This window comes from Plectropomus leopardus, chromosome 19 (genome assembly GCF_026936395.1).
Source record: "Plectropomus leopardus strain MGB_pleo_1.0 chromosome 19, ASM2693639v1, whole genome shotgun sequence".
Classification (NCBI taxonomy): domain Eukaryota; kingdom Metazoa; phylum Chordata; class Actinopteri; order Perciformes; family Serranidae; genus Plectropomus; species Plectropomus leopardus.
Genome location: NC_142194.1, coordinates 5,619,393 through 5,644,647, shown reverse-complemented (window position 1 = coordinate 5,644,647; position 25,255 = coordinate 5,619,393). Strand labels below are relative to the sequence as shown.

The window sequence follows — 25,255 nt, the reverse complement described above, 5'->3', positions numbered from 1 at the left end:
CCAGAAGTTATGAAAGTTGCACTATTTTATTAAATCAAAGGCTGTGGGTGTAAAACATGAGATAAATATGACATTTTCTGCTTCCATGAGTCTTTAACACATAGATCTATTGCTTTAACTTGCCCCAAAAATACCCCAAACAGTCCAAAACTCAAAAACATTCAGTTTACTATCATCTATGACAAATACAAAAAAAAAATAACATTTTAGAGGCTGGAAACAGCAAATGTGTGGTACTATGATTAAATATTAAATTCAGTTAAAATAGTTGTGGCTCTCACACAACAGCGCACAAGATGATTTCCAGTGTAGAAAAAAGAAAAAACTAAATTCTGCTATTTTATTTTTATCCAGTTAAAAAAGTCTGTGAAGGGAAAATTAGTCTTTGGATGAACTTCAGATGCTGTTTCCCTGGTAACAGCTAACGAGGATAAAATAAATAGACAATAAATAGACCACTGCTCAGGTATTTTATAGAGAAATTACATCTTTTTGTCTAATGAATTTATGTAAAAATAACAAAAAATGTCCATCACGGGTTCTCAGGGACCAAAGGTGATGTCTTTAAATTGTTTATTTGGGGGCCAACTAATTGTCCAGACCCAGAATTTATTCAATTTCCAACAAAATAAAATAAATAAAAGAAGAAAATCCTCCAAGGTAAAGGGCAGTGAGCAACTGCAGAAGAAATTACCCAAAAATAATCTAAATATTTTAAGAAGTACAAGAAAATGACCTAAAAATGGGAAAAAAAGAAAGAAACTAAAAAATAATAAGTTTAAAAAAAGGTGCTTAGAATTATAATAAATTGTGTGAAATAATTTTAATATATATTATGATTATTATAAATATCTGGGGTTTTTTTGTTTGTTTGTTTGTTTTTTTTACATTTTTCCCTATTTTCTTAAAAAAAAATCTAATAATTTCTTGCAATTTCTGAAACAGTTCTTGTCAAGTTGCCTAGTGTGTTTTTTTCCCATTGTTCATTCAGGTCTCAAAGGGTTAATTAATCCCTTAAATGATTAATCAGTTATTAAAATCATAGCTTCATATGTTATATTCTAGGCTTTAGTTTGTAATTTCACATATTATTCACGTACTAAAATCTAAAATAGCCATTATGTGATAAATATACAAACAGTAAACAAATAATATGAAAGAAAATGGAAGTTCTCCATTTCCTCAGTGAGATCTGTCTGTTGCTGTGGAGGGATATCACATGTGGAGAGGGGTGATGCGGTTTGATATGGCCCCGAACAGCGAAGGGATACTTTGCTCCAAGTTGCTATTTGTGGCTCGTGTATCTCGTTGCCAAGGAGACAGCTGGCAGAGCGCCAGCAGGAGACCGAAGTTGACCTCAGACAGACAGACAGTTATAAATGAGTAAATAAATAGACAAAAATATAGATACATAAATAAATGCATACATACATAAAATTAAATTATATTTAATTTAATTAATATCCAAACAGGGTGACATTTACATTACAGGCTGTTTAATACTGTGGCGATTGACCTGTATCTGTTTCATTATATATACTTTGATACTTATTTTATACTGTATTGTATTTTATATTTGTTTGTACTTGTATTATTCATTTTGTAATATTATTACATTTTACCTAATTCTTTGCTGCTCTCATTATAATAGAGTGAAAGAGGAGGGACTGAATGTGTTGAACGGGTGAAAAGGTGGTAATTTAAGGTGGTGCTGAAACGTCCTCAGTTGTCCTCATCTGTCTCCATGGTGATAACACACTAACCCTCACAGTTCACCTTGTCTTCTGCTTGATTGGTCCTTATGCAATTTGTCTCCAGTTACAAACAGGTTAGGGTTAGGTTTAGGGTCACTTCTTCTGTCATTGCTCATTGCCTACTTTAAATCAAGCCAATTTTCTCAGATTTCAAAGAGTTAATTTGGCAGAATTTTGATTTAAATCAGCAGCAAGCAAAAATTTTTAATGAAAATATAATGTAATGGATATTGGTTTTTCAGGGCCGATACCAATGCTGCATCAAACACATCAAGATCCCAACAACTTTTTTAATAAAGTCAAGAGGAATTTAAATAAAAGATAAATAAAAATAGCTCTGTGAGGTTTGACAAAGTCAAAGTTCCTCTCAGGGTGACACTTTCTTTGCACTTAGTAATTATTAATTTTATCAGTGATCACGTAAATAAATTGCAGATACAGATAAGAGGCAAAATGCCAAATATCGGCCCCGGTAATCAACCAGGCCAACAATCTGTCGACCCCTAAATGTGGAAGAAGAAGGTAGAAGGTAGATTTATTGGTCATTTATAAACAAAGCTCTCAGTCCCAGTCGGGTGAGCCTCGCCCTGATACCGGCTCTCCTCTCTGTCATCGTCTGGTGCCTTCGGTTTCGTTTCTCCCCTGTGGTCTGACTTGCCATTCGGCACAGACCACCGGTGGAGATCCCCTCGCGGTCTGCTGCATTCAGTCCAAACCCCACACAACTTTTCCCGATGTTGATAAGAGCCTCTCTGTTGTAGAAAAGTCGTGCTTCAGCAGAAGAGGAAATCGTGTTGAAAAAAATAGAAAAATATTGCAAAAAAGTAGCAAGAATTGAGGAGCTACAGTCTGCTGCATCTACATGCGCTGCCGTCATATTTTATGTTAACAATAAAAAAAACAACATTTTAAACATTTTTTCATGTTTATAGAGAATGTTGCCCTAACTTTAAGAGCAACGAAGAAAATTTGCTGCCGAAAAAGTTACTAAAACATTGCACTGAATGCACATTGAATGTGTTAGAACCAAAAATTGCTAGCTGGGATAGCAGCTTCTCTATAGTATGTGTCTAGTACCCTACAGGAAAAACCATGATTGTATCACATCACAGCTTATCGCATCTGTTGCCTCGACCTCCTCCTGTCTCATGTTTCTTTGAAGGCCAGAAGTCTTCAGAGAAGCTTTGAATTTCGTTTCAAATGTCATTATCCTGCTTTGACATTACGGACTGAATCAGCTGCAGAGCTCAGAGCGAGGATACGCGTGTCATTTCTACCATCACAGCAGTCTGCCCTCGTGAACTCGGCCGTGCTCTTAATGGACATTTATCTCGTTTTATAGACCGTCTGGGACGACCACGCCCAAACTGCCTCTCGAGCTAATATGATCTAATACTGCAGACCGGCAGACTGCAACCGTCGTCCGGCAGCCACTTGGACATAACAGAGACACACTTATATGTTTCCTTATCTAGTTTTTAAGTCCATTTGCAGCGTGTCCGATATCTGGATTGTGCTTCGTCAGTGTGGATGTAGAGAGAGGAGGAATAAAGTGTGTGAGCGCGGTGGAGACAGACAGAGAGAGAGTTACAGAGACGATATCAGACAGAAGAGAGAGAGGCCAAGTTTCGTCTCAACAATAAGAGCACTTTGTGTAAACATGGCAGCTGAGTCACCTCCAGGGCAGAACACTGTTTATTTATTTGTGTACATAATAAGAACCAAAGCACTTATTATTATTACTCTGCATGAAAGTATTCTACAACTACTATGTTATTAACTAAGTTTTCCCTCAATAACCGACTATTTAATGATTATTGATAGTAAGCAAAGTAGCAGTTGCACATGAATTATCAAAAAAAATCACATCGTATCGCTCTGTGCACAAAATGCGCTTTTCAGAATAAAACTTTAAAAAATATTACACATTTATATTATTTTCTGCTTTCAATGAGTTTATTTTTTAACCAACATTAGTCCTAATCATAAATATGAAATAATCATTAATTTTCTTAACTTCAACCCTTTAAATACCAGGTTTTTGTCGTGATGCCACTATGTTTTTAGATGAAAAAAAAGAATAATTTCATTCTACTACAAAGAAAGCAGATTTTCTTTAATTATCAAAGGATACGTCAATAATTACCGGCAATATTGATTTTTATACATTATTACTTTTTTGTGCAGTGTCATACTCACACTTACACACAAAATATAATATGCCAGGTTTTTGTCATGATGCCACAATCGTTTTATATATATATATATATATAAAAAAAGAAAATAATTATTTTCAACTACATGCAAAGAAGATTTTTGTATGAATGTAACAGTTTTTTTTACAGAGTGTATTTAAGACTTTTAGGACATGAGCTGGAAATTCCAAAATTAAACATAAATCATCAAAATTATCAAAAAATAGAGAATGCAAAGTGTGTCAAAAAAGGGTTAATAACACTAAAACAATATGTTCTGTTTCTATGTGACAAAACCCAAAACTACAAGTGTTAATAGTATCAAATAACTCTAAATTAAGTCTTTCTAACTCTCTTTATGTTCTCCTTTTAAAGCGCCGCATAGCTGATGAATAATTACTAACAGTTTGACACTTATTAACCCACACAGGTTCCTTATCCTGAGTCGCCTCCTCTTCACAATAAGTCAGTCCATTAAAGCACACAACCACTGCAATTAACCGACCAGATGTTTAAAAATCTCTCAAGGCGTCCATTAATAAGAGATATTTCTGCGTGTGATGGTTTTGTTCCTCCACCGCTGAGAGGGAAATAGATCCTGTGCATCTCAACCCATAAATCCAGCTTGTTGTCATCAGTGAAATGTGGTGCAGTGTTGCATTAATTTAGGGTTTAACACTTTGAAACCGGAGCAAACTGGCTTGATTTCTTTCAAAAATGAAGAAGGCAATGAGCAACTTACAATGAAATGACCCAAAAAATAGCAAGAATTTAGTAAAGTTTACAAGAAAATTGCGTGAAAATCAACAAACCAAACAACAACCAAAAAAAAAAAAAACAATGGGGAAATTAAAAAGAAAAAAGTTCTTAAACATAGAATACTTTTGTAAAATGATTTTAAATATATAATAAGTAATACTTATTTTTTTTCTACTTAACAACGGACAGGAGCTATTTTGGAAAATGTTGGGCCCCTACATGATCATATTAAATAACAATCATTTTTTAATGTTTAACTTGTTTTTGTTTTACTGTTATTGTTGCTGTTTATGATAATATTTGTTAAAAAGCTTACCAAAATTACCAAAAAATATAGTACGTTTTTCACAAACCTCTTTTCTTTGGTCATTCTTCCCCTTTTTATTTCTTTTTTTTTTTGGTCATATCATGCCATGTGGCTCATTGCTTTTTGCCGTGTTTTGGATTTAAAAAATCGAATAAATTGGCTCAGGATTCAGAGGTTTTAGTATCTGTGAAAGGTGTCTTATAGTCTCATAGTGCTCTCAGATCGGCCTAAAATACGCTGGTATCCATGTCTCTGTTTTGGTCCATTAGTAGATCAGTCGCAAGGTTGTCTGTGCCCTCACACACACACACACACACACACACACACACTTATAAAAATAGAGAGGGAGTGAGGCTGTCAGTCTTCAGGCTTGTCAAACGCAGGAGCAACAATAGGACGCCGGTGTGTCCTGTCCTCGGTGATAAGGACCAGGATGAAGTGAACTGGTGTTTAGACGAGATAAGGAACAAATGGAGCTTGATGTTGGTCACTAAAGAAAACTCAAAGAGATAAATCACACCAGTGAAGGGAACCACCACTATTTTATCCTACGTTGGTCTCAACCCTTCGAAAACTAAGGAAAGTGGTGCGTAGCTTATTAAGAAATGGCCCAAAAATTTGCAAAAAATGTTAAAAAAGTTAAAAGGAAAATTATCTAAAAAAAAAAGACAAACAACATTTGAAAGAAATTAGTTAAAAGTTACAAGAAAATTAGAATAAGAAACAAAAATAATACATAAATGTAGTTTTCTGGACATTTTTTCCTGTTTTTTTAAATATCAAATAATCACCTCTAGCTAATTTTCTGGTATTTTTGGCCACCTTTTATTATTGGCCCTGATTATCAGCCAGGCCAATAATCTGTCGACCTCTTTGTAGGTTTAAGAAGCACATTTAACCGACACAAAGCCATAAGATTTCTGCATATTGAAAATACTCGTGGCTCACATTACTGGCAAAGTTTTAAAGTGGAGTTCGAATGCAGCCGCATGTTGAGAGGGTTTTAATTGCCTCTAATCTGATGCACTTCCCTGGTGAAGCAGGATATTGTGGCGGGACATGATGTAGGACAAATTAGTGCTTTGACCAACAAGATGGAAATGTTGTTTTGAATTTCTCTGAGCTCCAGGCGGATTAAGGGAACCACACGGGAGCGTAGAGGAGAGTCGCAGAAAATCACAGTAAAGTAATCCCATGAGGTGAACTTTAATGGAACATCATCACGCGGCGATAACGTCCTGATGCTGTCGTCCGCTCTGCAAACTCTTCCACGACTAACTCTGATCAGGGCTTCAGCGCTTTTATTTCCTCCTGTGTCCGTGTTTGTGTCATGTGATCGTTGTGTTTAATGAGATTGGAGAATTCGGAGGTTCAGCGGAGCAGAATGCTAACATGATTAGCTGCAGTAAATCACCTGCAGAGAGAAAGAGGTGTTTTAGGACACTTACTGTGATATATTGGTGTTTTTTATGCCAATTTGTCGGCGATAGCTGTGGCTGGAGGTATTATCAGGGTTACCACGGTCATGGAAAACCTGGAAAAGTTATGGAATTTCACAGTCTTGTTCAACAGGCCTGGAAAACTAGTGATAATAACTGTTTATTACTGTATTTCTTTACATTTATATTTTTTCAAATTTTATATACTTTAATTTTTAAATATTTACATACTAGTGGTGATTGTTTACTAATACTGTATTTCTGATTTATATTTTTACATACTTGTGCTGGTACTTTTCTCTAATTCTCTATACTGGCATCATAAAGACTGAAACAAACCAGTTTTTTTTTCAGGGAATCAATAAAGTGATTCTGAAAAAAACAAAAAAACAAAAACAAAACACTGGCAGTTTTGAAAAAGCCATTCAATTTTGTTGCATGTAAGTAATCTTCGGGCAATAACCGTCCATGTAATGTGATATAAAAGCAAATTTATTTTGCATATCCTGCACAGAGGCCCATTGTCTCATAATCTGTCTGTCAGTCATGAAGTTGGTGCAGTCAAACTGGAGGTAAATGTAAGATTAAAAATAACCTGACTGGTCTTGAGGGGCACATTTTCACAGAAAAGTGAGTCCAAATGTCCTAAAAGACGAAGCCTCGATTACTGAAGACTTGTTTGACCAATAACCTGAGTGACTCCCAATATCTGCTTGTTTTTTAAACAAATAAAGCCCATCGGCCCGGGTTATGAAAGGTTAACAAACACTCTGTACGGATGTGAGAATCATTAGAAGATTACAGAGAAATTGGAAAAATATCAAGAAAACTATAGAATGGAGAAAGGGGGGGGATAATTTCAGGCCATTTCTTGTAACTTAATACTAATTTCCAGCAAATGTTTGGGTCATTTCTTCCCATGTTTCTGCAAAAGAAATAAAGCCAGTTTGTCAGGAGTTAAAACAGAAATCCTCCTGCGTGCAAACTCTGCTTTCTCATCTCTCGGCGTGATGCTGCCTCTCAGTGGTCAGAGGAAGAATTGCGTTTAGTACACGTACTGTTTCAGAATATATGTTTAGTTTAAGTGATACACTATGAAAAAAAAACCTTAAAATAATGCACAGCGATGAATCTCTGAATATTCATTTTTACTGCACTGACTGCAGCTCAGAGGCAGGAAACTGTACATTACTCTAAACTCTCAACATGAGCTTCTGCTGGATTTATGAAGCTGTAACTTGATGCTAAAATTTCTTTGCACACATCTTTCCATCATGTTTATGTAAATAATTCATAATAATAATTCAACAACTGAAAGATTTAACCATTTGACACCTGGATCAACATCACTTTTCTTGTGCAAGTATTTAAGTATTTTGATTTGATTTCTTTCAGAAAACATAAGAAATAGACCATCAGCAACGTAGCATGAAACGCCCCCGGAAACTGAAGAGAAAAAAAAGTGAAAGGTGAAAAGAAAATCACCTGAAAAAAGCTTTAAAAAAAGAGAGAAAATCATTACAACATTATTAAATAAAAGGGAAAAAATATAAAGAAACTATATAATTATTAAAATTCTATATTTAACATGAGTTTACAGAAAATACAGAAAAAATATTTATTATTTTAGTGCAATACTGGTTATTTATGTGTTTGTTTTATCACTTTTCTTTGTCCTTTTTTAAATGCTAATTTTAGGCCATTTTCTTTTTTTTCTTTTTTTTTTTTTTTTTTTTTTTACTAATTTCTTGCTCATGTTTGGGTCATTTCTTGTTAATTTGCTCATTGTCTTCTACCAGTGTTTTTTTTTTTTTTAAGATATAGAGCTGCTCAGGATTTGAAAGGTTAACAAACACTTTGTAAGGATGTGAGAATAATTAGAAAATTATAAATAAATTAGAAAAATATAAAGAAAACTATAAAATGATGAAAATTATATATTTAAAATTAGGTTGCAGGAAAAAAAGTTTTATTTCAGCTTTTTTAGGTTATTTCCTTTTTTTCTTTTTCACTATTCTTTTCTTTTTTGAAGGGGGGGTAATTTCGAGCCATTTCTTGTAAATTAGTACTAATTTCTCAGCAGTGTTTGGCTCATTTCTACCATGTTTTCACAGAAGAGATAAAGCCAGTTTGTTGAAAGATTTAAAATGCACTCTGTAAGGATGTGATAGTTGTAGTGAGCCACTAGAGGGAGGCAGACACCACCCGAAACTGGAAACATCAGTTTAACTCTTTCATCCATTTCTTCTATGTTTATCTCTTTTGTTTTGGAACATTATTATAACCAGTAAATGCTTTATTGTCTGCGCCATGCTTTCACTATAAACGGCTCTCTCACTATTTCCTGTGAGGGAGGTTATTGGCAGCTACTCACGGAGGATAAATCTAATCTTTTCAGGCACACACACACACACACACACACACACACACACGCATAAACACAGTCTCACTCTTTGTTCTTTCCTTTTGTTGGGCTTTTACCGCCCATCCCTGATCCATTAGCACAAACAAACACAAACACAACCAACTGTGCACACTTGGAGTCATGCCGACATATGTGCTGCTGTCTCTGTGTGTGTGTGTGTGTGTGTGTGTGTGTGTGTGTGTGTGTGTGCGCAAGTCAAACATTGCTTTCTTTTTGCCTCACATTGTGATCAACTCTTCTTCTCCCTAAATGAATCACCTGGACTTTGTGAGAGTGATGTGCAGAGGCTTCTGTGTGTGTGTGTGTGTGTGTCTGTGTGTGTGTGTGTGTGTGTGTGTGTGTCTGTGTGTGTGTGTGTGTGTGTGATTTTGTGGTCAGGTGTGTTTAAAGCCTCCGTCTGTCAGATTATGTGTTCTGTGTTTAAGATTTGACAGGATGAAGATTTTTGTGCTGTGTAATGATTATTTATTTATTTATTATGTCATTGAAAAGGGACATGATGGTGTGTTTTTTTAAAAATGAGATCTGGATCGACATCGTTTTTTTTGTGCTGCATTATTATTATTATCATTATTATTATTATTATTATTATTAGTATTATTATTATTATTATTATTTTAAGTGTTTTTTAGGTCATTTACCTTTTTGATTTATTTTTCCTTTAAAATAATAATAATATAAAATAACTAAACATGTATTTATGCTATAAAACTATATACTATAAAAACTATATTTATAATTAGCATAAAAACATGTTTAAAATTATTTTACATTATTACTATTATTTGAAGTGTTTTTTAAAAGTCATATTTATATTATATTTATATATTTATATTTGTCATAATTACACATTTCAAAATATTTCACCTCTTTTTTCCTTTCCTTTTTTGCAAAATTTAAGGTAAATTTCTAGTAACTTTTTATGAATATCTTGCTAATGTTTGGGTCATTTCTTCCTCTAAACTTGCTCGTTGCTTTATTTCCATGAAACCAAGCCAATTGGCTCAGTTTTTAAAGGGTTAATATTCGTATTGTTATGTTTTCATACATGAAATGAGCTTCACTTCACTGATTACCCCCTTGAGGCGGCACTGTGTTCATCCCTCTAATAATGCAATATTGTTTCTACCCTGCAGAGGCTATAGCACGCACACACACACACACACACACACACACACACACACACACACACACACACACACACACACACACACACACACACTGAAGCCTCGCCTTGATGAACTGCAGTTTCTCTGAGCAGGTTGCTGCAGGCGCTGGTTAGCATTAGCAGGGTGAGATCAGCAGTATACAGACAGAAAGATTGATGAAAGAAAAATCCAAAGAGAGACTGAAAGAGGGAGCAGAGAGGACGCAGAAAAAGCAGCTGATGATAAACGAGCGAACAGAGAAATAATGCAGCTGAGTGGCATCTTTGCTGCTGACCCACATCCAGAGCCTGACGATACGGTCCTGAGTTTGCTGTTTCCTCTCTGAGCAGAGACGGCGGTGAGGAAAGAGGGACAGTGTGACACCAGAGACAGCGAGCCTTAAACCTTCAGACATCATCATCTTTTGTTGGGCTGGTTTTAAACGTCTGATCCGTGTACAGAGAAATCACCTGCTGTTAATCCCAGAGTCAGGACTGACAGGAAGCCTTTAAGGGCCGGCACGTCCGACTCATAAGCTCCTCTTACAGATGGAGATAACGAAGGATTAGTCCAATAAATCTGAAGTCGCTCTCTCTGATGAATTATTACGCTGCAGTAACTGTGATTAGCTTCAGATGAGGGCTGCTTTTATTTCATTTTGAATATGTTGTGTTTTACTTTTGAGCACATTTAATCCTTTTAAAGCTCATTTTAATTCACTTTTCTTGTGCTTGTTTTCGGACGCCTTTTACAAGTATTTAAACCTTTGAACCTTGAGCACATTGATGTGATTTCTTTCAAAAACATGGGGAAAAAAGGCAATGAGCAACCTGGTGAGAAATGTTTCACAAAATGCAAGAAATCAGTAGATGTAGAAAATTATTTTCAAAAATCAAGGGAAAAAATGTCTCGAGAAAAAAGATAAAAGCTAGGGAAAACTGTATTTAACATTATCATGATTGTATGACGGATTATTTAAAAAAAAGCCAGCAAAAAACTATATTTATAGCTAATTGTCCCGAGTAAATATCTAAAATTATGAGAAATTGTTAGCATTTTTAAGCACTTTTTCCATTTTAAAAAAAAATATTATTATTAATTTATCCATTTCTTTAATGTCACATTTCAGGTAATTTTCTACTAATTTACTAATTTTTCATAAATTTTCTTCATTGATTTGCTTCCCTTCTTTTTTCTTTTCTTTTTTTTAATAAATCAAGCCAATTTGCTGAGGTGGGTGAGAAGTGTTAATACCGCAACTAAGTAAGTGTAAGTACAGCAGTGGTGATAAATGAGATCCAGCAGCCGATGAGGCAGATCCAGTTCTTGTGCACCCAGTTACAAAACATTACAGCACATTTTACTTTGCTTAAAGCGTTGCAGGTTTGAGCAGATTAATTAGCATCTAAACAGATGTTTTCAGAGTCAGTTTGACCTGCTGCTCTTTTATAGCTGCAGTCTGGGAAAACATCTGCGTCTACAGTGGAGGGAAAACTGAAACTGGCTGATGCTGATCCATGGTAGGTGTTGATCTGTCGCGCTGTTAATTGTCCCGTAGCTGCAGAGTTAGAGCGGTGTGTCGCGTGAGGATATGGATGTATGGACGTATGGATAATGGGCAAAGCGACTGTGAGGTAACCCTTTGGTTTTTGGAGTCCCGTTTTGAAGCCTTGAGTTCGTCATTTTGGCCGTAGTCTTTAAACTAATTCATTTGATATTTATATTTGATGATATGATACAGTTCTGTAACAATATTCTTTTAAAACCTTACTTTGAGAAGAGTTTTTTTGTTGTTTTTTTTTACTAAAACTGTTTACATTTACTTTGATACACATGCCAGAGGCCATGAGGTTACGCTAACATCAGCATATTGACATGCTCATAATCAATAACAATGCAAACATAAAAACGTTTAGCAGGTTTCACATGCCAACATTTAATAATTACAGCTGGGGTTAAAAGGGAATGTCATTAATTTTGCAGGTATTTGGTCATAAACCATAAAGTATTGGACAAATTAAAATGATGAAGGTGCTGTAAAAAAAGTTAATGAATCACCAAAGTTATCAGGGGATCATAAATGTGTTTACCTTTAATAAAAATCATCAAATAGTTTTTGAGAAAAAGTCCAAAGATGACCAAATTCAGTAGCTTCATCATGTGGAGACCATGAATGTCTGCACAGCATTTCATGTCAATCCATCAAAGAGTTATTAACCCTTTAAAACCTGAGCATTTCTTTCAAAAACATGAAAGTATTGAGCAATTAATTAATCTTAGTGAAAATTAACACAAAAAAGTAACAGGAAATGACCTGAAAAATGGTGTTGCAAAACAGAAACAATAATTACCATACAGTATCTCTGTGACAATAATTAATGATAATAATTATAAATATAATTTTGTTGACATTTTCCCCTTGTTTTCTGATAATTTTCTAATTATTTTCTCTACATATTTTTAAGGTATTTTTTGTCACCTTTTAATGATTTCTTGCAATTTGCAGGACATTTTATGGCAAGTTGCTGATTATCTTTTTTAAAAGAAATCAAACAAGTTTGCTCAGTTTCAAAGGTCAATAAGAATGAGATGTTTAAAACGATGGACCAGCCTCAGAAATATCATCTTTGGAGCATTGTGGAGAATCTCCTTTTCTTTATTACAGGAATTAAAACACACAGTCTTTATGTACAATTACGTGTAGACTGTTGTTTACACTAGATGCTGCAGTTAATGCCATTCAAGTCCGGTCCAAGCGCTCATTCAGAGTTTGGCTCACACCCAGAGGGAAATATCTGGGGCACAAGCTGTAGAGCAGCTTGGCTGTGATGCTTAAAGGTTAATTTAACATATAAATCACATACCCGTAAAATACATCACCACATTTCCTGATATAAATCATCCACGGTAAATAAAATATGTTGATTCTTGTCATTTTGGGACCCAAGCTGTTTTTACTTAGAGTAAATAGCTATAAAATGCTGGTTTTCTGTATTGAGACATCTTCTCCTCTCCTCTTTGTTATTGTCTTCTTGTGGGCGGGACCTCCCTGTTACAAAGAGCCAATCACAGCTCTCTCACATCCCCAGATGGCCAATAGGAAGCCTGCTCTGCTGTCACATGTCCCTGTCACAGGCTACAGTCCCACCCGCTCTCTCTCCTGTTGTTAATATTCAAAAGCTGCAGTCTGCTGACATGAGCTCATAGCAGCACACACACACACACACACACACACACACACACACACACACACACACACACACACACACACACACACACACACACACACACACACACACACACATATACATTAACGTCATGCAGAGATGAATCAACCGTCCTGACTGTGAATTTCCAGGAAAACATAACAGATCTTCTAAGAACATCTTTGTATTTTAAAATGTTTGCTGTTATTATTTCAACTGTGCTCTATTTTAGTGATAAGAAAAATTCCTTTTTTGTCTCCTCGGGCAACGCTCTCATTAATTTAAAGCTCCTTGAAAGTAGCTAATTGCACAGAAATCATAGCGGCGTCCCCTTAAGGTATGATTCCTTCATATCTGAGTAAATCAATGTATTGTTAATAATGCATCAGGATTTTTAATAATTGATTCATAAGTGCACAGCAGCATGCATGTACCTTTCTGGTTTATCTCTCAGGTGGAAAGTGTTTGTGGTTTTTTCCAAATCATTATATTTAATTGAAACATTTACCTATGCAGAATACAGATGTCCTCCGGCATCCCGAATCCATTCTGTACTACAGGATCTGTTTTTGCTCCTGCACACAGTGCTGCCATGTCTGCGCACTTAAAGGGACAGTTCACCCCAAAATAAAAAATACTTACTTTCCCTCTTACCTGTAGTGCTATTCTGCCATCTAGATTGTTTTGCTGCGAGTTGCCACTTTCTTTGTGGTGCTCAAAGCGGCAAAATGTCTGTAGCTCACTGATGCCAGCTGACCGGAGATGCATGCTTCTCTCTGTGCAATGACTCGGTTGGTGGGTGTCGTTTGGCAGAAAGAAAATAGTGCCTACATGAAACTGCTCATAACACAACAAGGTCTGTGGATTATCTCGAGTAACTGGGTCATGATTTCTGGAAAGAGACGTTGCTGTTGATTTTTATTTTATTTTATTTATTTTGGGGACTTTATTGCCACCTCTGTGACAGTGGCAGTATAACAGCATAATTCTTTTGTTGTTATTCTTTAGATTTTTCTGGATTATAGTTAAAAAGGCCTCCATAAAATGTGACATTAAAGAAATGGATAAATTAAAATAGAGCTCCATGAATTATTAAGTGAGCACAGTATATGTGGTTCAGTCTGAATGTTTTTACCAAACTTTATGACAATCCATCCAACACCTGTCAGTTTTTCCTCAGCAGCATTTTGTGGAGTTTGAGTCACAGGATGGATAATTGATCTGCTGATTAATTAAAAGCTGATGAGATCAGATCGATGGATGAGAGGAGGAGCTGCTGCGAGTGAATGCAGACTTATATGTTTTAGACCCACCAGAAGGAAAGGTAAAGTTTCACTTTCACGGCGCCCAACATTCTGCTGCTCCGTCTGTGCCCAGAATACGCTCTGCGCTCCGAGATGGTTCATAACCAAACCTTATGTAGATTTCAACAGCACTCCTATTGAACGGTCCGGCTCCAAAAATAGAGAATCTGTTTATGTCAGCAGGTGTTTTAATCATGGCAGGCTGCCGCAAATAAATGAATGTTTGGAAAATCTGAACTTTTGTTCTCGACTTAATACTGATTGGTTTTCATTCAGTGTTGTCTCAGTTTAACATTATGGGATTTTTTTTTCTTAAACTGTTATGGTATATACAAATATTTATGTTACCTGTATTTTTTCCCCTTTAATGTGTCTTTTTTCACTTTCTTTCTCTTATTTAGGATCTGTTACACTTGTATTAATTTCTTAAAATGCAAATTAAAAAACAAAACAAAATCAAAACTTGTAAATTTATGTCTGTGAGAGATGAATTTTTCGTAAGCTCTTGTGAGAGGAACAGTATCAGAGGCTGTTTGAAATAAGTTTCATAACAGGAGCATCATGGCTGCACACTTACTGCACACTGCGCTATGCAGGACATCCAGTGAGTGTGTGTGTGTGTGTGTGTGTGTGTGTGTGTGTGTGTGTGTGTGTGTGTGTGTGTGTGCTGTAAGCACCCTGTGTGAAGTATCATCCTCCTTTTCTCTCTTTATCTCTCAGCCAAAGCCAGCTGGTACTAAGCAGAGGTATTCATCCATCCCTGCTCCCTCCTTTTTTTCCTGCTGTCCCAGCTGCTCTCTCTACCTCTCTCTGCCTCCTCCTCTCTCACCCCTCCTCCTCCTCCCTCCTCCTCCTATCTCAACCTCCTTTCCACCGTCATTTCCCTCCTGTTCATATGTCCCGGCGAGACGTCGCGGACTGAGCGTGTGTGTGTGTGTACATAGAGGGATGGCTCAGTGCTCAGGTGCAGTGTTCTGGGAACCAGTCAAGCAGGCAGCCGGACCAGTTTATTTACCCAGACGACAGAGCACTCTGCTGGGTTAGGGGCTGGAGCTTGAGCCCCATCTTGGACCTCCAACCCTGGAGCTCTACCTGTGACTGTTTTTATACTTAATTCTCAAGCAAGAGGACAATTTCCCCTGACTGTGGATCATATATTTATATTTTTGTGTATTTGCAATAATTGGCACTTATTTTGCACTTTGAGCAGTGAGAAGTGGAAGCAGCTGCCTTCAGAGCGGTGAGGAGCATGTCCTGTCTGCGCCCTGCCCCAAACTGGACCTTTGTGCATCTGCACGTCGTGGATAGCTGCTGAGGGAGATAACGAACAAAAGAGGGGGATTCTTGCAAACGAGGAGAGGAAAATCCTTCCTTCTCGCACACCTGTGAGGGCTCCTGCTCTGACAAAGGCACAGCCGAGGATACAGGAGGAACAAAAAGATAATTAAGGAGCGGAGGAGAAAAGACTAAAGAGGAGACTCTGGGTCCACCCTCCATTCATCCCTCCTTCTCCGGTTTCCCACCTGTGAGGATTAATTGGACTTGAGCAGCATGGCGCATGCCGCCTCGCAGCTGAAGAAAAAAGCAGATGAGAACCTCAACGCTGCGGAGGATGAGAAGGAGAAGAAGAAGGCGGCGAGGAGGCGTTCACGAGAAGCGAAGAAAAAGGTAGAGAAGGAGGAGAAATACAGGAGAAAAATCCCAGAGAGTACAGGAACGATACAGGAGAAAATACAGAATAGGAGAAAAAAGTACAGGAGAATACCAGAGAAAAATACAGGAGAATACAAGACAGAAATACAGGAGAAAAGGAGAGACAAATATAGGAGAAAAATACAGGAGATTAATACAGTAGAAAAAGAAAGTAATGGAGCTGACATGGGGAGAGAAAGGCTTGAGACGTGACGGTCTGGTGGAGTCTCTTTTGTCATGATGCACACACACACACACACACACACACACACACACACACACACACACACACACACACAGTGCGATAAGAGGGGTGGTCCCATTGGGAATACTGTGAGGAGGGGGTAGGAGGGTGAAAAAGACAGAAAGATGGACGAGGAGAGCACACGGACTGGGAAGAAAAGAGAAGATAACAGGATTAATCTATAGGGGGCATATTGTTAATTTAGGCAGCGCGGTTGCTTTTAATATGTGAGAGAGACTGTTCACTTGTGCTGCTGAGTTATAACATCATCATCACAATTTAAAAAAATATCGGAAAAATTTAGCTCCACCATATCTCTCACACACACTTTCGATTTGTTTGTTTCGTAATTAAAGTTCTATATAAATTAGGATTGACCTCACTTTGATAGGATGCTTGTTTGTGTGTGTGTGTGTGTGTATTTGTGGGACTTGTCCTCAGTCACCCCCGCTCCGTCTCCATGTTAACTTTCTTGTATGAAAACATTTTTCTTCATGTCAACACACTTTTCCACCAACGCTGCTTCCTCTCCCCTCTGCTGATATGTTATAATAACGTGTGGTTTTTGGACATTTTCACGTGAAATGTGTGTGAATTTGCCCCAGAGCCAAAAAACGTCAGCAGTCACACCCTGCGGTTAGGTGTGTGTTGTTTTTGTGTATGTGTGTGTGCACATGCGTCATTGTGCAAGGACAAAGTTAAGACACACACAAACGTGTCTATAAGGTAATCAATAGGTCTGACTTGAAATCAATAATCACTCGGTGCAGAGACGGCTTCATTTGACAAAAGTGGACGTTGATGTTGAGTGTGTGAATAACTTTGTTGACCTGCGTGTGTGTGTTTATTTGACTAACTGTGATTGGGCCTGTGGTTTAAACATTTGTGTTGATGAGTGTGTGCATGTTGACATTTTGGTTTGTGTACGTGTGTACATGTGTGTGCTTGTGTGTGTACATGCTGCGTAGCCCGAGGCCGTCATTAGTCCGGGGTTAGCCACCTGTCACGATAAGTCAATACCGGTGACCTCATTTGCATCAAGGTCAACATGGATAGAGAGCTGACTTCACGTGGTCACAGGAAGTCTCGGTGCGTTGTGAGGTGGTATTTGTACCACAAAGACAAACAAGAAAAAAGTGTTTTTTTGGTAAGTTGTAGTAATTCTGACTCCTGTCTGTTATGTACTTCTCCTATAAAATGTATGGAACTGTTTTTATGCACATTTTCAATTTGCGCCAAAAGAAACTGAGTGGGAACGGCAAGAATTCGAAAACAAAAATTGAAATATTGAAAAAAATATTTTTAGAGCATGGTGACACAACAGCGTATCCAGGCGAGTTACCATCATGCAGCTGTTAGCACTGTCACTGGCTTGAGCCCCTCTGTAGGCGGGTTTTCAATTGAAATTGAGAACATAAAATACGCCTAATGGAAACACATCAATTGAAAAAAAGAAAGACAACTCACAATTATTGCAACAAGAGGTTTATGTTAACATGAGGTGGTATTTCAGGCATTCCAAAAAGCAGTATTTTGCAGAACTGCAAAGGAAACACTTTTCTTGCTTTGATAGGTCACATGATGTTATGGCTATGTGCTTATTAGTAGGAAGTGGCTCCCTCATGATGCAGCAGGATCTACAGGAGCTGTTATTGCATCTCATAACTCTGCAAAAGTTTAGTGTTTCATCCTGAGCTTCTGAATCCACAATTTCTCTGTGAAATTATGGACTATCACCTCCCAGAAATCCCTCATATGTGGCCGCTCCCACGTATAAGGGGCTTGCTTTTCCATAGTGACACGCCTACGTCGCCTTTGATTGGAAATAATGACGGCTAGTGTGGTGGCTGCAATAGATTGATTGATTGATGAGGTAAGATTGCTTTTCTTTAGCCATTGAGATCTGTGGCAGAAATTTACTGATCGTTTGTGTTATTGTTCACTGGCGTACGGTAAATATGTTTTCTTCTTTCAACACTGAATTGTGATGTTCATGTGTTTTACTGGCTAATTAACGTCAAGACGGTCCTCCAGTTTCCGTTTTTGAATGGCAAATACAGATTACTGCCGACTGCTAGTTTGGAGAGTTACTTCCTCTCATGCAGGCATACAACAAATGTGCAGGTTTCCCACCAGTTTCAGTCCTTGTGGTGCGTTCAAGTGCAAATTTTTGGCTAAGGCACTGGAGATGCAAGTGTTTCTGTGTTTCTGTTAGTTCTTTGATGTCGGTTTGGTGTGTCTGGGCCTGAAACCTCCCTTTTGTCCAACTAGTCCTTCAAGTGAAACAATGAAACAGCTTTGCTTGTCGAGGCCTTTTAAAACTTCAACAGTGTCATGTTTCCTCAGTTTTTGCACCCGAGAGAAAAACTTTGTAATTTGCATATTTTCTTAAGAAAACAATAAAAGATTAGTAATTAATCCCATCTGTGTATCTGCCATGGCTTCTGCCAGTGTTGTAAATTACATTACGCCCAAATTTTGACTCATATATCGATCATAATGGATCAATCCTCTTCAGTGTGTTGAATGTGTAATAGATCTACTGCACAATGACGAGCGTTCATCACTGAGAGGACTTCAAGGCTTTCTGAATTTTGACATTGAGGAGTCAGAATAATGGAGGAGAGGAGGGAGGTTTGACCTTGAAGCTGAAATTTGAGCCGGTGTGATCACAGATTTATGGTAACAGGTGAGGGAAACATGTTGCTGTGGTAGTGTGTGTCTATTGGGTGACATCAGCAGTTTCTCTGTGCTTGTAGCGTAATGTTGTCAGGAGGGTATCGGCTATCCCTGGCTCACTCAAGGTAAATCTATAACACTGTCTGCCCCGGGCCAATTCTTGGCATCGTGGTGCAAAAAATATCCTCTCCCTCCTCGGATCACATCACCTCAATTACCGTTCTTTTCTTTCCCTCCCCTCTCGCTTTACCTCACCTCACTTTCCTCACACTTGGGTTTTCGTCTTTCTCTCGGACGATGCAGTTTTAACAGTACGCTAGATGTCAGTGTCGACTTCTTTATCTGTCATGCAGTCTCTTTCTCTTGCTATTTATTTGCATTTTAAAGGAACAACAATCAAAATTTTGGCAATATACAAAAGCTATGTACTCTCTTTTTCAATGTCATGTCTGGGTCAAGAGATGTTAGCATAGCTTAGCTTAGAGAAGGCAGTTGGAAACGTCCCCCCTGGCTCTGTCTAAGTCAACAAATGAATCCTCCAATCAGCTTAGGTGGGATCTGTTTTTTCATACCCTCTTTAAATTTCATGGGGTACACAGTATATGATGGTATCAGTGTGCGGCACTAACTAAATGCTGCTTAGCTGCGGCACATCTAGAGAAACAGAGTCACAATGATTTTTTCCGCATGATGCACGTTTTTCAGCAAAAATAGACAGTGAAAATGGTTTTTAGACCATACATATGTATCTATTTCACTTAAACTCCTGTTTCTGTTTCAAAATAAAAGCCTTCTGACAACGTTCCTGTGGGCAGAATACTCTCAGTTGTTAACACAAAGCTTTTAGTGTGAAATATTCACACGGTCGTGAATATGAATGGAGTATGTGCTTTTAATTTTGGAAATACGGTGGTTATAACAGTACGCAACAAACGCTGCCACCTGATATACCGTAGTACTGTGACACTGTTCATGCCTATCCACCGATACTTCTAAAGTTGTCTTATTTACATAGTGTGTGTTGTTTGTCTATCACATACGTGAACAGAAATCTGAGGGTCATGTGAACGATGGGTTAACCTACCTCGCTGTAGCCTATGACTTGCAAGCGTATCTGCTAACATGTCAGCAATGAGGTCGTGTATTTCCGGGAAAAAAAATCCAACGTAGTGTCCGAAACCCCGTTTTGTTATTCCCTATATAGTGCGCTATTTAATACACACTACATAGTGAATGGTGAGTGAGTGAATGAGGGGACGGTTTCGAACACAGCTTAGAGCTATTTTCAATAAAAGAATAATTTGAAATTTGACCAGATGTGCTAATTTACTCTCCGACAGTTAGATGAGAAGATTGATACGACTCTAATGTCATAATTGTGGACTGGAGATAGAGCCGAGAAACGATTAGCTTAGCCTAGTTTAGCATAAAGACTGGAAGCAGGAGGAAACCGCTCAGTCCTCTCCAAAGATATAAACAAAAACAAAAGTTCATTTATTCACAGGGTTATATTTAGTTTAGTTTAATTAATGCACACATAGACATGTAATGATTAGTTTTAGAGTAGGCTAATTAATGTGCTTTCGGCTAGCTCTTTCTTTGTACCATTACTTACGATGAGCTTATTTTCCTTCTCTGGGCCTTCCTTCTTCTGAGTAGATTAATTTTGAAATTATCTTTAGCACAGCGTGACATATCCACCCTTTCATTTGTACCTTTTATGTTGAATTGATTGAGTAATGCATTCCAGCGCTTCGTATGCATCCAGAGGCTGATGCTGTGTGCAGTACGATGTGTTTTATGGTTCTTATTGGAAGCAGAAAAACAAAAGCCATGCATGACGAGCACCACTGAGACCAATGCGCCGTGCAGCAGCTGCCAGTAAAGCTTTTAAGCTGCATGCTGCAAATACACGTGTGCTATTGCACTTGAAGACATGCTGTTCTTTGAAGCATTTTGATGCAACGTGTCAGTGTTGTGTCTCTTGTACTGCAGTCAGTCTTTCGAACTTTTTGTCTGTCTGGTTGTGTGGGTGAGTGGCTGGTTGGATGATTAACTGCTCTGCTAACTTTTTGTGCATCTGCCTGCCTGAAAATCTACATATCACAGTCTTTAATATGTAGTATGCATGTTGCAGCATTATCATCTTCTCCTTTTCGAAGCATAATTCATTTTGAAAACTGTGACACCAATATTGCTTTTGGTGCAAAAAGCCGTCTGTGTGCCGACCTTCCACGGCGGTGGAAGAGGGCAATATCTCTTACAGCAGGGACTGAAATTTGGCAACTGGACAGAGTCAGTGTGTGTAACCAAATGGGCTTCAAGGCAGAGAAGTGTAATGAAAACACTCAGTCAGAATTGCTGGCACCGTTTCCCCTCGTCCAGCTCGTTTCCTTTATCGTTTTAGATGCTTTTAGTGATGGTGAGTCTCCAGACTAGGAAGCAATCAGTGGCGGCTTCACTTCACCTCTAATCTGTCCTTGGACTTCTCTCACAAGTACATGCACACACTAAGACATTAAGACAAATGATCGCTTTAGCAAACATCAGGACATATATCCAGATTTTTTTTTCAATCATTTGGTATTAAAAATTAGTGACAAATTAGTTTATTTATGAGCAATTTTATATCATACAAAGAAAAAGTGTGAAGAAATATGATTATTCATCACATTTACGTGAATAATTTAAGCCAGCACTGGCACTGTTTTAGGATGAGGTTAACTTTAAATGATATACCATTAAACCTTTATTCAAGACTTGGGAAATCAATTGAGGTACACCTTCATTTTCAATAATGCATGAACAAAGAAATTAAAAAAAACAACAATAAGCAAAGAAATAACCGAAAAGCTACCCAGTTATAATAAATCGAGGAGGCTTTAATGGCATGACCATAGTAAAACAGTACTGCCAGCTATTATACTAATACTAATAATACTAATACTTATAATGATGATGATGATAATACAATAAAACCATGCAAAACAATAATAGCAATGTATAATAGCTAAAACTATGAATACAGGATAATAAACATCCTATGAAGTATATGTATAGAAAAAGAGATCAAACTAAGCAGTGCTGATCAAATACAAATCAAGATTCTTTTACAGAGTTGCCTTTTTTTTGCCTTGTTTTTCAAGTTTCAGTTACGTCACCTGAGTGTTTATTGGTCTGGTGCAGCGCAGTGCATTCTGGTAGTTGTAGGATTTCTGCCTCTTGAGAAAAAGCGTCATTTTTATGTGTTTTCACTGGTCATGTGGCAACAAATTTCAAATGTATTTGTGCCTTTCTACCGAATAGACGGCCACATTTTATTAAAAGACCATGTTTCCAGCAGTGAAATACTTATTTTAATTGATTAATTAACTTTTCCACTTGCACCTCCATCAGATCAATATTGTGTCCATCATTGCTGATTTAGCACCAAATTCCTGCAAAACTAAAGACATTCCCATCACTCTTAGCTGTACTGTGTGTTTAGTGCTAACTAGCATGGTAAAATATATACCTGCTAAACATCAGCTTGTTACCATCGTCCGTGTTGGCGTAGCTCAAAGCATCGCTGTTTCTAAGTACCGCCTCATAGAGCTGCTATACCGCTAAACTGTCGACTCCTCTTGTTTAAACGTGTCCTGTAGGCTCTACGCAGTTTCAACCAAATGAGAAAAAGATGTAATCGTCAAAAGATGTTTAAGAAAATGAAGACTGAGCTGGTTAATAAGACATGAACTGAATTTCTACAACATCTCATAGGGAGAAGGGAGCCAACATTCACCGAAGACTGCATCGAGCGATGATTTAGATGTCTGTGATGTTGAAGCGGGAGGAGAATTAGCGAGGAGGGGATGGAAACGCTGCGTCTTCTGAGGTTTATTTTTGGGAAGAACTCGATTCAGGCTTTATTTTTTTTTTGTCATCTGCAGCATCCACTCCGCACCCCCCACTCTCCCTATCTCTCTGTATCTGTCTCTCAATGCCTCCCTCCCTCCCTGCGTCTCTGTCAGCTGGCAGGAGGCTGTATTGTTCTGCCACACTTCTGCTTCTGGGACTGAAGGGGGGGGGGGTGCAGGGTACAACACACACACACACACACACACACACACACACACACACACACACACACACACACACACACACACACACACACACACACACACACGTCCCTTGTGACCAGGCATTGTACCACTTTAATCCCCTGACACTTATTTAAGCCAAGATTCATATTCGAGGCCGAGTCGTTCTTCCTGCGCTACATTTCTTTGTTCCTTCCACCAGATCTGCTGCCCATTTAAATAATTAGTCCTTTACATTTATACAGTATATGTCTGTCTTTTTACAGATAACATATGAATTACTACACTTTTCGGGGGGAAATAGCATTTTAGTAGTTTATAAAAAAAAGAACATTTTGAGTCAGTGTCTTTTTGAATATTTTGAACATTGCATGTGCTCAAAGAAGATGCATCAGGCTCTACATTCTGTGCATGTATAATTAAAAATCAGTCGTCCTTGTAATGTACACAAATTGGTCTCAAAATCACCTTTTGCGCAACGCTGATTCAAATCATGCAACACGGAATTATAATGTGTTCCCGTTGCTACATGCTGTAATTTATGCATTGATTAAGGAGATTAGTGTAAGCATTACATTTTTGTTTAACCCTTCGAAACTTGATCTAAGTGGCTAGATTCTTGAAAAAAACATAAGAAGAAGGCAATGAGCAATTTAACAACAAATGGCCTAAAAAGAAAGAAAGAAATAAGTAAAAAGGTAAAAAGAAAATTACCAGAACCATCCGGAAACACAGTAGTTATAAAGCAGCAGCCTACAATGTAAGATTTGGCAAAAAAAAAAGATTTGAGTACAGTGCAGGGTAAAGGAGCTGATGGGATCACATTTCACTGGAGTTGTACATTGCATAATTCCATGTGACAAATAAATGATTGATTTATTGATAAATTTGACCCCGAATTTGATGCTGTTGTTGTGGCTTGCTGTGGATTTCGTTGGTCAAACACATGATTCCTGAAGCAGAAATACACTGAAATTGAGAACTGAATATATATTTTCCACCACACAAATGTTTCCCGGGTGTATGCAAGCATTCATAAAAATCCTCAAATTTTTATTTTATTTGTGTTTCAGTGCAAATTTTCCAGAATTAAAGTCCACGTTTGGTGCAAAACGGCTTGTAAATGCACAAAACAGCCTGATGGCACCACAGATTTTGCTGCAGACGTTTACCACCACGTCTTCGTCTTTGACAACCAGAGAAGCAAACTGACAGATGAAAGAAAATGTGAGAACTGACTCAATAAAGAGATCTATAAAACAGTCATCAGGGACTTGTCAACATGAAACCCTCGCCGTTGTTCTCTCCGTTGCTGCAGAGTTTTTCTGCCACTTACAGAAACCGAGCTGAAATACTCATCTCCGAGTGACGAGCTAAAACAAAAAATTATTTCTGTCTTCAGAAGAACGGAGATAATACAGCGTTTTTTTTTTAAAAAAGGAACACGTGAATCCTCAACAGGAGCTGGAGAGCACCGGATGCCAACACTGACAATCTGAAGGCACTCAAAGACGACTAACTAAACTGAGGAGAGAGTGTTTATGAATTATAGAGTGACTCCATTACAGAGCGGAGCAGAAACGACAGCTGGAGTGAAGAAGAGACAAAAAAAAGAAAGAGTCGTCATGAAATCTGAAAGGGTTGACGGAGGAGAGATGTGGAGAAGAGGTGTTGGAGTTGATGCCACCCTCGCGGCTCCAGGCCTCAGTGGCTGTCGATGGGGTTGCTGGGCCAGAGGATTGGTGCAGAGCCTGCTAAGCATCGTGATTGGTGGATGGGGGAGGAGGGGGTTGTGTGTGCGAGGGTGAGAGAGAGGTAACACCCCAATATGCTGCAAAAAAAAAAAAACAGAAAGAGAGAGGGGGATGAAATCGAATTAAAATGAAGGGGAATTACAGAGATGGAGGAGAGCGATTGATAAAGCGACAGAAAAAGAGGAGGAAATTGGCGAGTGGGCAGGGGAGAATGATGGAGAAAGATGAGGATGTTGTTAGCGAGGTCTTTTATCCTCCTCCTCCCCTGCA

General features: G+C 37.9%; 1 protein-coding gene across 25 annotated transcripts in view; it reads left to right on the top strand.

Annotated features, from left to right (window-relative positions):
* Positions 1-25,255, top strand: part of ank3b (ankyrin 3b) — a 178,268-nt gene that overhangs the window by 34,316 nt on the left and 118,697 nt on the right. For 4 of the 25 annotated variants that reach the window (XM_088069679.1, XM_088069691.1, XM_088069682.1 and 1 more), the window contains exon 1: positions 15,350-16,205. The exons of 2 other annotated variants lie outside the window; for them this stretch is intronic. In XM_088069679.1, coding sequence (XP_087925805.1) covers positions 16,089-16,205 — 117 coding nt within the window. In that variant the 5' untranslated portion in view covers positions 15,350-16,088. Of the gene's footprint in view, positions 1-15,348; positions 16,206-25,255 lie in introns of those variants that run through there. 19 more of the 25 variants (XM_088069693.1, XM_088069680.1, XM_088069686.1 and 16 more) reach the window with 11 other exon arrangements.